Genomic DNA, 17,620 nt, shown 5'->3' with positions numbered 1-17,620 from the left:
TTAGGGAATAATTTACCAATGTATAAAAAATTCTCCTTTTCTTGTTATGTTGGCCAGCCCAATGTTGAAATGGAAACGAATAGGTTTATAAGTATACTATGATTATATAGTATTACGATATTAATAAAATATAAATACTTCACTGAAACGCAAATCATGTGATGAAAGAAATATGTAAATTTTATGTCAAATTGCACGTTTAATAAACATTTTTTTAGCAAAAATAAAACAAAGGATAACATTATTACATGTACATATATTTATTATTATCAATATTTTCAAAATGGCCGCCGTTACAAGATGAAATATTGTGTATATTTTATTAACCCTATTAATACGGTTGTCAAAATCTTAGAACAAAGAGTTACATAGAAGGAATGATAAAATAAAAACTAAATCATATGGTTGCCTTTTTTCTTCTTATGCAAATATGATTAATAGAAAGGGGATGAAAGATACACCATCAGTTGCTATTTTTCTCAATTGATAGCAGGCAAATTTTTATATTTTTGATAATATAATTTTTTATTATATTTGTAGTAAATTCGACAATAATAGAACTTTCGTCCCCTTTTGCATTGGAAACAAAATATTCTTTACAACTCTCTACTAGTAATGCACATGTTTAGGGCTTTAATTCTGTACAATATTAGAGAGAGTAGTGATGGTACCACACACTGGTGCCTCGTCGGTGTATAACGAATAACGATACCGCGGGTGGGGTTACCATTCCATTTATAGCTACGTAATTGTTACTACGCGTATCAGATAAAACGAGACAGAAATATTAAACGAATTGTTGTTTCATGCGTATACTAACGAAAACTTATGTATCCTGTATTGATGATCGTAACTCGCTGATAATTGATAAATTGTATTCAGTACAAATTAGGGAATATGGGGTATCTGAATAAAAACAATAAAAGAATATTTCACCATCTATAATATATTTCGTACCATAATTGGCATAACAAAAATATTCAGATCACTCTCATATGATACTCAACAACCGATACCTTTATAGTTCTTATTATAAACTTTCATTAAAATAAAATAGGAAGATACATTTTTAAACAATGTAAGGACTCGACATTACACGCAAACACAAGTCTCCAAAATACATTTACCATTTATTTATATATAATTGAACAGTTAATTGGCAATTACATATTAAAATAATTGTTATATAGAAATATTAATAAAATATGAAAAACATTTTCTAATATTAATGGAATTGAAAAAATCCCAACCGCGATAAGTTGAACCTGCCCCTGTTATAAAAAAAAACATGTACGCAACATCGACTTATATATTCACCCATTTAAACAAGGTCAAAACCATAGATTAAACGAGATATATATATATATATATATATATATATATATATATATATATATATATATATAATATATATATATATATATATATATATATATATATATATATATATATATATATATATATATATATATAGGCAGGTTATAATTATTGTTTGCACGAAAAGTAGCGATGCACCTTACCTCTTTTATTTTAGTCAAAGTTTATAATTTACACATCGTATGCACATTATTACATTTCAATATTATGCATTCTGATTACCGACTACTTACATAAGTATATATTATTATTGAATAATGATTATGTGTTCACAATACAATAGAATGTCCATGAATCTGATTATAATAGGTACTTATTCGTAAAGGAATTATTTTAAATGAAAACAAAATATTAAGTTTGACTAGAAAAATAAATGTGACAAAATAATACCTATAGCACTGTACCATTAACAGAAATTATATTAAACAATATTTTGATGTTTTATCTATGGTATATGAGGTGGAAAAATAATTTTTATATACTTAATAATATAAGCATAGAAAATATGATAAACAAATAGAAATATACTAGGTATTTTTGGACTGGATAATCTTCCTGTTCAGAAACTTTGAAAAAAGGAGTCTCAATCAACAGTATAGCAATCAAAATGGTGACGATGAAACGACTGACGGTCGACCTTAATTTTTAATAAAACTTCTGAAAAAAAAAACCCTAAATTTACGTGTAACTGAACAACAGAAATATAATGAAATTACTGTTTGTTATTCTCGCCAATTATCGACTTGTTTTTTTTTCAAGGGGATCGCGATTATACATGTCTTGTGATAATGTGAAACTAGCATTGTAAAATGACATCTAATTGCCTTCAGTAATGTTTTACATAATAAATTTCATCTTTAGTTGTAGAATAAATGTAAAATTCTGTCTTTAGTTGTATTATAGACATAGTATATATAACTAATTAAAATAAAAATACGTTGATTGCAATTAAGTCCACAAAATAGGATACCCTGTGATGTGAGAAAGAAGACGGTGAACAAAATATTTATAGATTTTCTAATTTTTGTTCTCGCTACGTAATCAATTTCTGAAGCAATACCACTGTTTATATAAGAATTATATTAATTTTTAATTACAAATAATATTGTAATATGTTCAAATATTTACCAGATAATTAAAATTAAGAATTTTGGCACAATCATAATTTGTCTACAAGCCATAAAAAAATAAGTAATGATTTTATTTTTTATTTATGACCATAGATACAGTATAATACCTATGGTCTATCTACAATTATGAATGACATCACAGTTTTATTTCAATTTCATCTATACATCAGTGGATTAATTTTTAGACAATGTGTTTTATGATACAATATTATATAATAACAATATATAGTAATACACATTACGTTATAATAATTACAAGATAGAAGTGTAATATCCCAGTATTTAAAACAATAAAATGTAAGGTGGATTAGTTACTGTCTTACATACAAAATTTTAGTTTTCTGTATTATTAGATTTACAAATATTTAAACCGAAATACATAAAGAAACTCTCAAAACTTATTAATTGCACAACCTTAAAAATTAGCATAATTTAGATACAATCTGCCACCAATAATATGAGCTGTATTCTATGGGATAATAAATAAAAACAAACATTTACAACTAAAATATACATATAATATTAAATACATTAGACCTAAAATTATATAACATGCTATTCGCCACTGTTTTAATAAAAAATGCAATGAATTGAAATTGTAGACTGTAATATACTCACTTATTCATTATATTTTAACTTTCATTATTGTTTTTAAAAATAATAAATATAACATTAGTATTAATGTATTCAATATTACAGGCATTAGTGACACTAATTTATATCTGTAAATATTCAAGTCACTACATCAATAGCCTAACCTTCGTCTCAATATTTGAAGTCGACACAGTTCTTATTTTCAATGGAAACACTGATCCTACTCGGTATAAATCCAGATATAAATAAATCAAACAATTACGTAGGTTACAAATGATAATTAGAGTGTCCCTGATCATCTTTGGTTAGTAATAATAATTCGACTAGTTAAAAAAAAATCGAATTTTAGAGAAATCACTACAAAATAGAAGTGTTATGACATAGGAAATGGGGTCATGTCGAGTATTAAGTTCAGCGCAATGAAAAGTCTAGTGTCTCCTCAAGTACTTTACAGTACTAGGTGTTATCTTGCGGAAGTCCATATCACTAGTAATTTGATTATTTTTTTTTTTTAATTCCGCCATTATTAGCATGTGTGTGACTGTCAACACTCGAAGATTGACCACCACTATTACTACCAGAAGTTCTAAAACCTTCCATATTAGCTATCGATCTTCAACTGCCATCTTTTTTTACCTCCTTAAATGTTGTCCATTTTTATTATTACAGTTGTTTTTTTTTTTTTTTCTATTAATATTATTACGATTCAATATTACTGATTCATACATTCCTTCAGAAAATAGCAGTGATTTCTCTTAAAGCTTATTGATTTTATTTTCTGCATATTGTAGCGCAGTAGATACGAGTGTAAAGTTTTTTGCTCGAGATATTTTACATTGAATTGACACTTTTGGATCCTCTTGTTAAATCCAATAAATTATGTTTTAGTATATTTTCTATAGTTTTAGTGCACCGCACTGTATATGCCGAGTATGTGTTGATACATTGGTAGGCACAATCGTATACTTGTAAACAGATATGTTGATTCATGAAATAAATTTTATATTGTACATAAAAATGTAATTTATGTAAATATTTCAGTTTCTAGCACTACTACTGCCCACTACTTCCTATGCAACTGTGTTAGGTTGACTGGAACAAATCTATTTTAGAGATAAGTTCGCCTTTGCTAACATTGTTAATAACTACTTGTTATTATTGTATGTTTTAGTGCAATGAAGAATATATATAAAAGAATAAAAGGAATAAGAGTATATTCAGTAGACAAGCAGCGAAAGAACTTATCAAAAGTATAGAGTATATAAGTTGACAAATGAAGCTATTTTTGCTTGACATTGTATTTACAAATAATGACAAAGTAATGCTGATTCTGATGCTACAAAATAAAACGGATATTACATATAACAATGCAATATAAACATATTTCTAGAATCGTTAGCACTATCAAAGGAGACAGTAACTGCTTATTTTCGAATAGATATTGATAAGTTTAAACGATGATATACACTTTGTAGGACATACAGTTATCATTATTATGTTAAAAAATATCATGTATATTAATATTAGTATAAGATATAAAAAAAAAACATAGTCAAATTCAGGTAATTTATAATTGCATCAAAAATGCTGATCTAAATACATACTCGAAAGAATTTACTCTTCATTATTCTCACAGTCGGTTAAGAAAAAACTCATACCAACCCATAGATAAACCACTGATCTCTGGACGCCTAATAAATGGACACTCAGGTCGACTTATCGACACATTTCATATATGACATATTCCAAAATTAGACGTAGTAGAGAAAAATAGAAAAAAAAAGAAAAACACTTCCCTAAACATGGAGTTGAACCGAAAGAACGACTTTTTGTTATTTATTTCTAAAACACTTTTAGTATGTCTATATTTAAAAAAAATATATTACACCTGAACGGTTGTATTTTCTAGCTGTGCTATTTATTTGTTCCTTTAGTCAACTCCACTATATTGTGATAAAATTAAGAAAACCCTTATATAATAGTTAATATTCAATCCAATTCCCTTTGGTCAGAAATACACCTATCGTAGACAAACAAGCAACGAATTACATATATCGTTAATAATTCTTAACTGGACGAACAAAGTAATTTAAACACTAATCTATATACTTAATTTAATAAAACCGTAACAAACTCCCGTATATGTATGTATATATGAAATAACAGAAATTCACAATAATGTCGGAAATGCCTAAAATTTCAATTCAGAAACTGTAATTCTTTGTGTGATGGATGGATTTTACAAAATGTTCTTTACTTCACTATAATTATAATAATAACATTATAACAACTCATAACTGTGGCTCTAGAAAATTAGCTTTTGATTTTATTAGACCTTGTTTATGGAAACGGCAAACTTTTGTTTATACTGTAGACCTTCATGCTGACTATGTTTGTGCAGATGTGGTGCTTTATGTATCGCGAATAGCGTTCTAAATATAGTCTTATTGGGAACTTCAATGTTCCTTATCTCTCGCTCCGTACAGTTTGTTTCAATAGAACTTAATAAAAATGTAAACAAACGAGTAATTCAACCGACTATAAAATAGTCTGCAGATGTAGATGTAGTAGTCGTGACACACAAATCAAAAATCGAGTAGTTGAATATTTCGTATTCTTTCTAATACCTTCACACTTATATCCCACAGCCTAAATGGTCGCGTACAACGCGGTTTCAGAGATGTTTTCTCCCACGAATACTCAGATTATAGAATGAGCTCCTTGCCGAAGTTTTCCCAAGAGACTACAGCATGAGGTTCTTCATAAGGGGGGTAAAGAGATTTCTTCAGGGTTGGTAACGCGCGCGTAATACCTCTGGTATTTACAAGCGTTCATATGCTACGGTAACCGCTTACCATCAGATGGGCCGTATGCATGTTTGCCACCTCAGTGGTATAAAAAAAATTAAATTTAGAAAGTATTTCAGTAATAATAAAAAAAAACTTAGTTACCTTTTTATTCAGTTCTATTCAAATAGACTAAGAGCAAGTCATAATCAAAGATGAATATTTTTTTATCATCAATGACAATGGGTAAATCTGTGTTCACTTAAATTACATAATGCTTGCTAATAAACTACTAAATTCCAACAACATTATACAACATTAATAGAAACTATTTTTTTCCACAATAGTTTATATTTTGTGCATAAACTTAAAAATAACAATTCACCACAGCAATAGAAGGGTATGAAAATAAATAAGCTGAGTTTGTATTACAATGCATGCTTATTTAGAGGAAAGAAACGATTAATACATGTACCTTAATTATTTTTCGATTCAATTTGCTCACATATGCTACACATGGCATTGAAAAACAATAGATAAAGGCTATATTTAAAATATGATATACCATGTTACGTTTAAAACTTTAAAAAGTTTTATTTATAGCAAACACGTTAAAACAGTCATTTCAATATCTGAAAATATTTAGCAAAGAAATCATAACAAAAAGGAGATTCAAATATTTATTATTAACAATGATAAATCCATAATTCAATTGAATGCAGTTTCATTTCCTTCGATAATCATTTACATGACTTACACGCCATTTCCTAATTCTACTTGTGCTTCCAACTTGAGAAATTTTCATTGAAATTTTGATTGTTCTTCATTACTGAGATATATATTATTTGAGCATTACACACATAGTGTTAGTACTCAATTCTTAACTCACTAAAAAGCGCACAAGGTTTGAAGACATTTTGTGACTAAATCACATTAGATTTTATATAAACATCCTAATTTGTTAATGTAAATATTTTTAAAACACTATATCCAATTAGAGTTTTATATATTTGAGTAAAAATTATACAACAATTATAGTATCTAATGATGATAAATTGTTAATTGAACATCTAAAAATTTGATATAAATTTTGTTTGTATTCAGATTTAACCAATCCAGATATCCTTGTGTGCTCTTCAATAAACTTAATCTTATTTTGTCTCTGATTAAAGTCTATTACTTTCACATTGATGACGTAATATAAAACCAAAGAGTCATACATGCAAGTTTCGACTTCCAATAAGTTGTACAAATAGAACAATAAATTTCTGTACAATTTTAATAAGAAGACTGTGTGTTGACGCATTTACATGCATTGATACAGTAAGACCGGTGTAGTATGCTGATGGAGACTCACCACAAGTTGTAACTTGCCAGTGTCGAGGCTGCAAGACGACATATATCTTGTACCCAGGTGAACACGTTCAGTTTTCCTTAGAAGGTTGGATGGACCAGCCAAGAATACGTCGGTCGAAGCCACAGCTGAAGAAGTTTATGCTTGAGAGTGTGTCTTCTGCCCATGCCACCGATGTGACCATGCGCCGATGGCCCTATATAAATGCCACAACAAAATTATAGGAGAAAATCCCTATGAAGAAACTTTACAAGGTAATATGTATACAGAAGGCTTGTAGAGAAAATGTGAGTAATCTAGTAAGTAGCATTCAAACAATAAAATAGATGAGATTTTATTGTTCACGAATAAGAATCGCGTAATTCCGTATTCGAGTAAGTTGGAGTAGTGTAAGTCGAGGTATTACTGTAATTGTTTACGTAATAACAATAATATAGTCTCCATTAAAATAAAACAGAAGCTGTATAGAGTGGGCTCCTAGCTATATATTAAAAGAAGAAAATTAAGACCTCAAACGAGGTGATCTGTTGTATTATGTACACTGTGAATGAGACTGGTCTGAGAGAGATGGAAGTCACTGCAGGAGACTTTTGTGTCTAATATAAACAATCATAATTAAGCAATATAAAATGTGAAATTTATTTTAGACAAGCTCTTTTAGGTAAAGGTTTTGAAATTGAATTTAAACATAAATTATTCGTTACCTGTCTACTGGATCTTGGCAGACGCGCCAACCTCTGTCCCTGCAGGTCGAACAGTCGGACTTGTCTATTATCGTGTGGGATCGCTATCAGGCCGCCGCTGCTTACCCCCACGCGGTTCACTGAAGAATCTGACCTGATAGTTGCTAGTGCTGAACGCATATTACGCACATCCCAGACCTACAAAAGAATTACACGGGTCGCTTTAATGTTTTTAACAATTTTTTTTAATGGATGATAATGGAATGGTAACCGCACCCGCGCTATCGGCATACACCGGCGGGGCACCAGTGAAGGATGATAGGTAAGGATGAAGTAGGTCAGTTAACCCATCGTGACGAATTCAACAAGAATTGTTCACGGTGGTTTCCAGGGGGGAACCACGTGGAGATCGACCTAATAAGGCATATTGCTAGCAATGGGGCTGTCAAACTCCATTACTAACAATCCCTTTCCCCCCGTTTTTAACTAATTAGTGTTAGCAAAAAAATCCTTTATTATGAATATGAAAGTGAGTTTGTTTGTTGGTTTGTTACCTTATAGCGCCTTATCGGCTTAACCAATCACTATAAAATTTGGTATACACGTACGATATGGGATAGAGAAAGAACAAGGTTACTTTTTATCCTGGTCAGTAAACATATCCCTGTCACGTATACGAAGTCGCGGGTAATAGCTAGTAGTAAAAAATAAAAACAGTGACTTGTAACAAAATTATTATGGGATCTTAAATTTTTTTTAAAGTAAATTTGCCTCACAACGAGCAAATATACATTTATATATCAATTTTAGTCAGAATAAGTTTTGCATGCAACTTAGAATGGCACACTAGCTGACGGCTCACCTGATGGAAAGTGGTAACCGTCGCCTATAGACATGAGCAGCATAGACATATCAAAGTATACTGTATCGCTCATGATATTTATGAGTATGTTGCATAAGATACAAAAACATTCTTACTACCAGATTTACAATCTGCTCCTTTATGATATCATAAAAAAATTAATTGCTCTTTAGCAACCATTTAAAAAATATTATAGACACTAGTAATCCTTACATTTGGAAATACGAAAAATATATGTGTGATGAAATAAGATTGCAAAGTTGCTAAATTTATACCTTCACTGATCTATCATCAGAGCCGGAGACGACTTTATCTTCACGCGTAAATACGGCCGAAGTGACACTCCTGTAAAACATAGACCAACAATTTAAAACAGTGTCCGTGAGCAAATAAAGAAAGCTTTGCAAAAAAGGGGTGATATCAATCGTTAAAATATATGCACGCAAACACACACATGCATACATTAAAGTAAATCCCTACAAACCAATTAATTTTAAAATTAAATGTAATAAAATATAAAAAAAATATAATTAAAATAATATCTACTCTTGATCGATGTCAGATACAGAATAATTAAGTAAAATATAAGAAATAAGTGTTTACGTGGAATCGATACGGGTAGCATTCGTTTGCACCATTCGTGAGACACCTCGAGTGTTCCGGTAACGCTGACATTGCAGTTGCAAGTGACGATTTACAGACATTGTCTACTTTTTAATATAACAACCTTGAAAATATTTATATTTAGAACACGTAATTGCGTGTTTACATGTGGCTTTGACTTCGTAATAAGCTGTTTTCTGGAAAAGCAATGTGCCTACCGCTGTGCTATTGAAGTGATCAAATATGAAGTATAAACAAGAACTGTCTATTAATACAAAAGAGCCACGAAATATTACGGCCAGTCCCTATCTATACTTATAATAAATCTGTAGAAAGGTCAATTCTGTACATGAAATATATTTCCAAAATAACTATCAGGGGCTGATTATTAGTGATCGATACTGATGCCAAAAATGCAATCAGTAAAATTTTTGTCTGTCTGTCTGTCTGTCTGTCTGTATGTTCGTTATAGAAACAAAAACTACTCGACAGATTTTAACGAAATTTGATACAAATATTCCTCATACTCCTGGGCAGGTTATTACTTTTCAACACGCTACGATTAATAGGAGCAGAACAGTGAAGGGAAATGTTGGGAAAACGGAAGAAGTTACTCCATTTTTAAGCTTCCATCGCGTGTGCAGCCTTAATGGACACTTTTTAAAAAGTAAAAATGTCCACCCGTGCGACGCCGGGCGGATCGCTAGTATATAATATATTCCTGATGAGTTATAAGCTCTTGACAATATCTAATCAATGTCTATACATTCTAATTACCATATCATATCAGCCGTTTATTGTCCACTGGTGAACAAAGGCCTCCCTCTTTTGCCAGTAGTTGACATGCTTGGCAGATTGCAGATGTTTTAAGAGTGACGCTGCTGCCTATCCCTCGACTATTAGATTCCCATAGTCGCCTTTTACGACACCCACGGGAAAAAGTGGCCTGTTCTATGCCGGAAATACACAGCAATAAACAAAAGGTTTATTTCAGTCTTTTCTATCACGACAACATTGAAATAAGCAATCAAAGGTTGATCAAAATTCTATATTTATCGATCTTTCACTTTATTTTCTTTAAAGTACTTACAATCAATTTTTATAATGCTTACTTTGTATAATAAGTCATAAAGTCGATTTTCGTTTAAAATAAATTTACGCGATTTACCATTTTTGCCGACAAAACGTCGGAATTAAATCTTTTATAAATTTGATTAAATCTTTGAGTTTTGTTAAGGTACATACTCTGTGTGCCCTTGGAATACGGAGACGGAATGTATGGGCTCGCGGAAGTCCCATAAACGGAAAGTGGTGTCCCGCGATGCCGTCACCACGAGTCGCGAGCTGTGGTGAGCCGACGCGTGTGTGAGCTCGTGGTCATGCCCTGATTGTAATCAAAGTCTTTGTTAAAAATAAAAGTTGGTACATCTATATTATGATACTTAAATAAATAGGCATGAACGGTTGGATTGTAATATCTCACTACCATTGACTTTTTTATATTATAAACTACTTCCTCAGGTAAATTGTTATTATTATAATTTAAATCATTAGTTATAATATTTAAATATTATTGTGACAGAAAAAAATCAAAGTTAAACATGTCTCCAATTGTAGTACCATGCCATGAACTATTCCTATTTTAAGTTAATTTATTTCCCATGACATCCTTTTAAAATTAGTAAATGACAAAATTAATTGCTGTTATTGCTACGTGGATTATTTAAAAGTTTTTATAAATTTATTTTGAATAAAACAATAAAGAAGATGTGTATACCTGTTAGAACCTGCAAACAGTCTCCTGTTTCAACATCATACAAGTTGGCTGTTCTGTCCCATGAGGCGGTGATGACGTGGTCTCCACCTGTGAGCCAGTCGGCAGCTACCACTACGCCGAGATGTCCACCAAGCTCATTAAGTGGAGTCCGCAGTACTTCAGGTCGGTCGCCACCTTCTCCAAGACTCTCTTCACCACCGCCTTCGAGCTCCTCTTCAGAAGATTGACCACGCTAGTAACAACATAACACATTTCCTTATCATTGCCATATTGCTTTGCTATTTACAATTGAGTAGGCAATTTATTCCTAGTGTGTTCTATTTACTTGTAAAAACTTTACTGATTTTTGTGTTATTTATAAGTATAATTAAATAATAAATTATTTGTATCTCAAATAGAATAATATAAATGTCTGTTTTGTTTACTTTTACATATAGAATTATTAATGATATAATTGTTTAGCTATATTACACTATATTCAGTCCCAAAACATTACATACCTAAAATAGAAAATACCTAGACTAATACATTTTTTTTATAAATACAGACATACTCATGAATTTTTTTAATGATTATATAAACAATTAAATAATTTATAAAATAATTATAAAACAGGCTGAAATCAAATCATTAGCCTGCGACTGAAGGAAAAATAAAACATTATGTTAATTGTATATTTGAATTAACAAAAAACGGTGCCAATAAACATATATCGAAAAAAATAATAAAAGAATTAATATAAATACAAAAAAAATACATATATAAATACAAATAAGAGCATATTCCTTTTTAAAAGACCGGCAGCACACCTGCAATGCCGTTGGAGTTGTGGGTGACCATAGGCGGCGGTAGTCACTTACCATGAGGTGAGCCGCATGCTCGTTTGCCCCCTGTGTTGTAAAAAAAAGGCCGGCTGGCCAAACTGCCAGTAACATAGCAAACAGTATACTTTTAATCGAAAGGTCTATATAAGTGAAATTTAATGTTTCTTTCCAATGAAACATGGATTAAAATATGGCAAAAAAATAATCCCTTCCATACTAACTCGACAGCTTGACACATTGGCTATGTTTGTATTAAGGCTTAGTTTTTTTCTGTTCAAGTTATAGAAACTTACTGGCAGATCCCAGTTTACAGCAGCCTGCCAGACATGAGCAGTGTTGTCTCCACTACTCGTAAGTGCTATGTCTCGCGTAGGGTGGAATCTGATCGAGTTCACTGACCCCTGATGGCCTGTGTACTGTAGAAGGCATTTTCCCCATTCTACACTCCATACGCAAGCTGTGTGATCTAAACAAAAATATTTATTTTAATATTAGCTCTATCCTGCAATTTCAGCAATGTGAATCGGTATATAAAGAACCATTCTTTTTATACCAATTAAATTCACACTTCCTTATACTAATGCAGGTGAAATCGCAGGTATGTGTATAGGTAGTATATAGGGTATGCTAACTTCCTAACTGTGTACCAAATTTAATTCAAATCTGTAATTTTTGTGTGAAAGAGTAACAAACATTCATCTATCCTATCATTCACATTAATAGGATACACATTCTATAACAATATGGTAGACACCAGTATGGTAGATACCAGAGAAAGAGTTTGTACAAAAGTCAATTGCTTGGGTACCTCTGTCCCATTCGTGTTTCAACCGTGAAGCAGTTGTGTTTGCATGGCTGTGTTTCAGTTTGAAGGGTGGGATATGGCGTGAATTTACAGGGTACAGAGGAATAACACCTGAGTCCTCAGGAATGGCAATGCATGGGGGGTATTATGGGTGAAACAGTATACTCTGTTATGTCCATGGTACTGTTCATGTCTATAGATGACGGGTACCACTTTCCATCAGGTGCGCCATCAGCTTGTTTGCCATTCTAAGTTGTATAAAAAAAAGACACATTATGAAATTATTATAGCACAAGTGGTAAGGACAAGTGAGTTTAGTATACAATGGGTAAATTCGGTATCAGCAATCTCTAAATCTATCTCTGAAAATTAATATTGAATAAAGATTTTAGTCAAAATTATTTGAAATTAATTCATATTAGTATTAATTAAAATTAACAAAGATTTCACTTCAATATCAAATAAAAAAATATTTTGGAATATAGGTGTATGAAGAAAATGGTGACACAGAGACGATTGTAATGACTAAGCACAATTATCTCACATGACTATCTATCATGTAATGAGTACAGGTGTAACAATCATAGTAAATGTATAAAACAGGCATTCCTGTTTTTGCTCCCATCTTACACACAGTCACATGAACCACAAAACCTTATAATAATGATTACACACACACACACCCACACATGTATACAAATATAAGTTTCATAATTTTATTTTTCTAGAAATAGGTCTACCATTGTACTTTCAATACTGTTCCTTTTGTTCTATTTTTTGTGCATAAAAAAATTTAAACAAACAAAAAATATTTCTAAAAAAAGTGAATGACTATTTTGAAAATGAAATAAATTACTGTGGCCTCTTATTAATGAATATGGTAATACTAATTACTTTTTTTTTACTTCCAACCTGTTGAGTTCAAGACATATGATATACCAATTGCAAAATAAATATTTCATATATGAAACATGTGCCAAAACAGAGATTATATTTACCAGCAGAAGCAGTCCCAATAAGAGCTTGCCCTGGTCGAGCAGATGTCACATCCCAAATACCATCTTTGTGTCCAGTGAATTCTCTAACCAGTTGGCAGTTATATGTGGGTGCTTTGAAGCTAGATACTATCTTACTAGTCTGCACTCTCAATTTGTGGCTTGCTTTCACTTTCTGAGAATTGCTTTGGGTCACTAAAAAATAATAATAGTAAAAGATTAGTCTTTAAATGAATGTAGGTTTAAGTAGTAAATATAGAATTTCATATAAATTTCTTTACATTGACATGACATTTTATTTCATTAATAAATTCCTTTCAAACTATAAATATTATGTAATCACATAACAATAAAAAATGTAATGACATTTTCATTATTATAAATAAATTATTACTGTTTCCTGTAACTTTGCTTGCAAATCAATGTATTAAGCATCTTATGTGTTAAAGTATAACTCACTCATGTAGTAATTTCATTCAAATCTGTCAACTGTTTCAGTATTATCAAATAACAAATATCCAAACATCTTTACAAACTTTTACATTTATAATATTAAGGTTAATATATAATTCCATATAATTACATTATTTTAGATAATATAATTAAAAATTAAAAAAAAATAAAATTGAGGCATAGAAACTCACATTTTCCTTTGGAATTTTTTCCTGCAGTTTCAAACTCAATATAATCTAAATTTTGACGATCTCCCACATAACTTTCTCTTTCCAATTTTTCACTGAGAATATCTATCTTCTCTTGCACTGTACATGGAAAGTAAAAAAGTATTATGGCTATTTTCAATGAGAAAGATTAGTAGGTATCTATTTATTAAGTATCCAGTAATTTGCATTGTAGCTATATTTTTTGTAATTAAAGTGGGACAATAATTTCACCTGTGCTATTGGTACATGCTAGCAGGGTATCAACGAGGGATGTTCTAATAATGTCAAGTATACTGACCCAATGCAAGAAATTCATTGAGAATTAAACATCAGCATAAGGGGATCATGAGGATGTCAATCTGATATGGTATATGTTACTATCAATAGGGACATTATCTTCTCCCTAGTTAGCGTCCAAAAATGGTACTTAACACTAAGGACAAAACAACACAGTCAGTGAGCATACGCCATACCATTTTGTCTATTAACCTTTACTATTTTCCTTTATTACTTTAAACAAAAATAGAAGCCATTTTACTACATCTATTTATAATTTTTAAACCCCAAATTCCCAACAGATCTGTATGCCTACTTATAGTAACATTCTAGTTGTTAACAAGTGTAGTACTAAATACAGTCTTGTTTATAAATAAGTATTGGCGACCTATCAATACTTTTATACATATATGTGTGCGACAGTAAATTAATATCACTTGAGTACTCATTTAAAATTTCTTCCTTCAACTTCATAGCATTTAATATTTTCATTTGTTACATATCTATCATTAATATATTTAAATAAATTGAAAGTGAACAACATGGTAACTGTTTAAAATATAGAACATTAACATCACAGCTACAAAATATTAATGTTTATATACTTACAATTTAAATTCTCAGTATAAAGAAGGTCAAATTCTTTTTCTATCTGAGAAAATAAATCATGCAGTCTAGATCTAAAAACAGGCGGTATGGACGTTTCAGAATCTTCCATTTTAAGATAATTGGGCAAGCCATCGGAGCCTTCCGTAAGTGCCTGAAGTCGTCGTTTGCTAGATTTCATTTTAGTGGATGAGTAGAGATATGGAACTATTGCATTACGAACAATATGAACTTTAATGCGTTTATATCATTAACTTTTAAATGTATAATATTCAATAAATACAAGGGTATATTTTTATGAACCAATATTATTTATTGAACATCATATAATGAAAATAAGACTGAATTTAATAAATTATTTCAATAGAAAAACAGGTATAGAAGGTTTGCTCAGAGAACAAATTCGAGTACACAGAGCAATGTAAGAACTCTGTTTTACAATTTATGACTGCGTTATTTAAGAGGTAACACTAATCTTCTATCGATGAAATAGGAAACAATCTATGCAATTATTTAGAAGTATTAAAATTATAATATAAACAAATATTGAAGGTATTTTATAACCATTTATAATACATTTTTATGACCATTGTTCTAATTAAGATTATTATTTAGGGGAGTCTGGATCCTTATAAAAGCCTGTATATATACTTTGAAATATTACGAAATTTCGTTCGTATCGTGAGATGGATAGAGACCAGAAACAGAGTCTCTACTTTATCCATCTCAAAGTCCATCGTCTGATGCAATTTTTATTTTTTGCCCACATTAAAGTGGAGAACAGAAAGCGATATTAAATATTAAAATACGTATAATAAGCAGTATACAATGTTACAATCAACAAGATGCTTAGCAAGGAACATTGTCATCGATAGGCACAGATAATTAGGTTGTATATCTACAACTCATACTCCTAACAGCCCAAATATCAAATCTCAAACTTGTACCGATTTTTAAGACTATTTTTTATAAATTACGAAGCAATCTAAACAAAATAAAAAACCGACCTTTTGAATTTTTATATATTTAGTTTCTTTTTCTTATCCCATCTTTTGCTTCCTACTTTCATTTGTATATTTTATATATCGCTAAAAATCTGTGATCGGCATAGATACAGAAGCATATCTGCAATGCCGTTGGTGTTATGGGTGACCATGGTCGGCGGTAGTCACTTACCATCAGGTGAGCCGCATACTCGATTGCCCCCTGTGTTATAAAATAATAAAGTCCTGAACATTATATAAAAATTTGACGATTGAATTTATTTTAATTGATTATTTAAAATCGTCAACACATAATAATATATGCGAGATTATTCTATCGCATGTATATGAATATATGCGTATGTCAATGTTGATGTGGTAATTTCCTTTTTAGTTAATTCGAATTGAATTTAATCTCATGATTATATAAATATTTGTCCAACGACATTACTACTCTGGTAGTATTTTTTATTATTAATTTTAATATTAATGGTTATTACCTGAGGGTATCTCACCAGAGGGAGACTTTGTACAAAAGTCGATTGATTGGGTACCTCTGTCCCATTCAACCGTGTTTCAACCGTGAAGCAATTGTGTTTGCATGGCTGTGTTTCGTTTTGAAGGGTGGGATATGGCGTGAATTTACTGGGTACAGAGGAGTAACACCTGAGTCCTCAGGAATGGCAACGCATGAAGGGTATCATGGGCGAAACAGTATACTCTGTTAAGTCCATGGTACTGCTCATATCTATAGGCGACGGTTACCACTTTCTATCAGGTGGGCCGTCATGCATCAGCTTATTTGCCATTCTAAGTTGTATAAAAAAAAAAATATGTTAAACCTATCAGATTTTACAAATTAACACTTCTTAATCATAAAAAAGCAATGTCTCAATCTATGTCTTAATCTACGTTATTAATAAATTTTATTGTACAAACATAAACGAAAAAGAGAAACCTGAGGTACCTATTATCCTTAATCTACGTTGTAGGTACCTCGATATTTTATCTATAGTATTATTTTCAAAAGTGTTGCCAATTTAATTCTTTTGGGTTTTGAAGCCTTTTTTTATTCTCAATTTACACAAACAATACAGATGTATCGCTATAGAATGTTATATAGTTTAAAGAATATTTCTTTGATTCTTATCAAAACTACAACGGCAGTTACTAGTACCGTAAATTTCGTAATTGAATAAGATCACGTTATTATATATATATATATATATATATATATATATATATATATATATATATATATATATATATATATATATATATATATATATATATATATACGCTA

At 30.6% G+C, this 17,620-nt stretch overlaps 1 protein-coding gene across 1 annotated transcript; it reads right to left on the bottom strand.

Annotated features, from left to right (window-relative positions):
- Positions 1 to 926: 926 nt before the first annotated feature.
- On the bottom strand, positions 927 to 15,758 carry LOC113519666 (WD repeat-containing protein 37). The gene is made up of 9 exons (XM_026904824.3): positions 15,338 to 15,758; positions 14,435 to 14,551; positions 13,794 to 13,985; positions 12,284 to 12,456; positions 11,167 to 11,398; positions 10,635 to 10,773; positions 9,062 to 9,131; positions 7,946 to 8,122; positions 927 to 7,437 (listed from the first exon to the last, which is right to left on the bottom strand). Exons 1-9 carry the CDS (start codon positions 15,513 to 15,515, stop codon positions 7,312 to 7,314), a joined length of 1,404 nt encoding a protein of 467 aa, XP_026760625.1. The 5' UTR covers positions 15,516 to 15,758; the 3' UTR covers positions 927 to 7,311.
- Between the last annotated feature and the right edge of the window lie 1,862 nt (positions 15,759 to 17,620).

Source organism: Galleria mellonella, unplaced genomic scaffold, assembly GCF_026898425.1.
Source record: "Galleria mellonella isolate WM207_F2 unplaced genomic scaffold, CSIRO_AGI_GalMel_v1 utg65, whole genome shotgun sequence".
NCBI classification, from domain to species: domain Eukaryota; kingdom Metazoa; phylum Arthropoda; class Insecta; order Lepidoptera; family Pyralidae; genus Galleria; species Galleria mellonella.
Note: the sequence above shows the minus strand (reverse complement) of the source record. Positions and strands in the feature narration are given on the sequence as shown.

Excerpts from the sequence above, each read along its gene's own strand:
- LOC113519666 (XM_026904824.3), bottom strand. The coding sequence starts at position 15,515 with ATGAAATCTAGCAAACGACGACTTCAGGCACTTACGGAAGGCTCCGAT. Across the intron at positions 13,986-14,434 it reads AAAAAATTCCAAAGGAAAAT|TGACCCAAAGCAATTCTCAG; the intron begins GTGAGTTTCTAT and ends ATTATTTTTTAG. Across the intron at positions 12,457-13,793 it reads TATTGGGACTGCTTCTGCTG|ATCACACAGCTTGCGTATGG; the intron begins GTAAATATAATC and ends ATTTTTGTTTAG.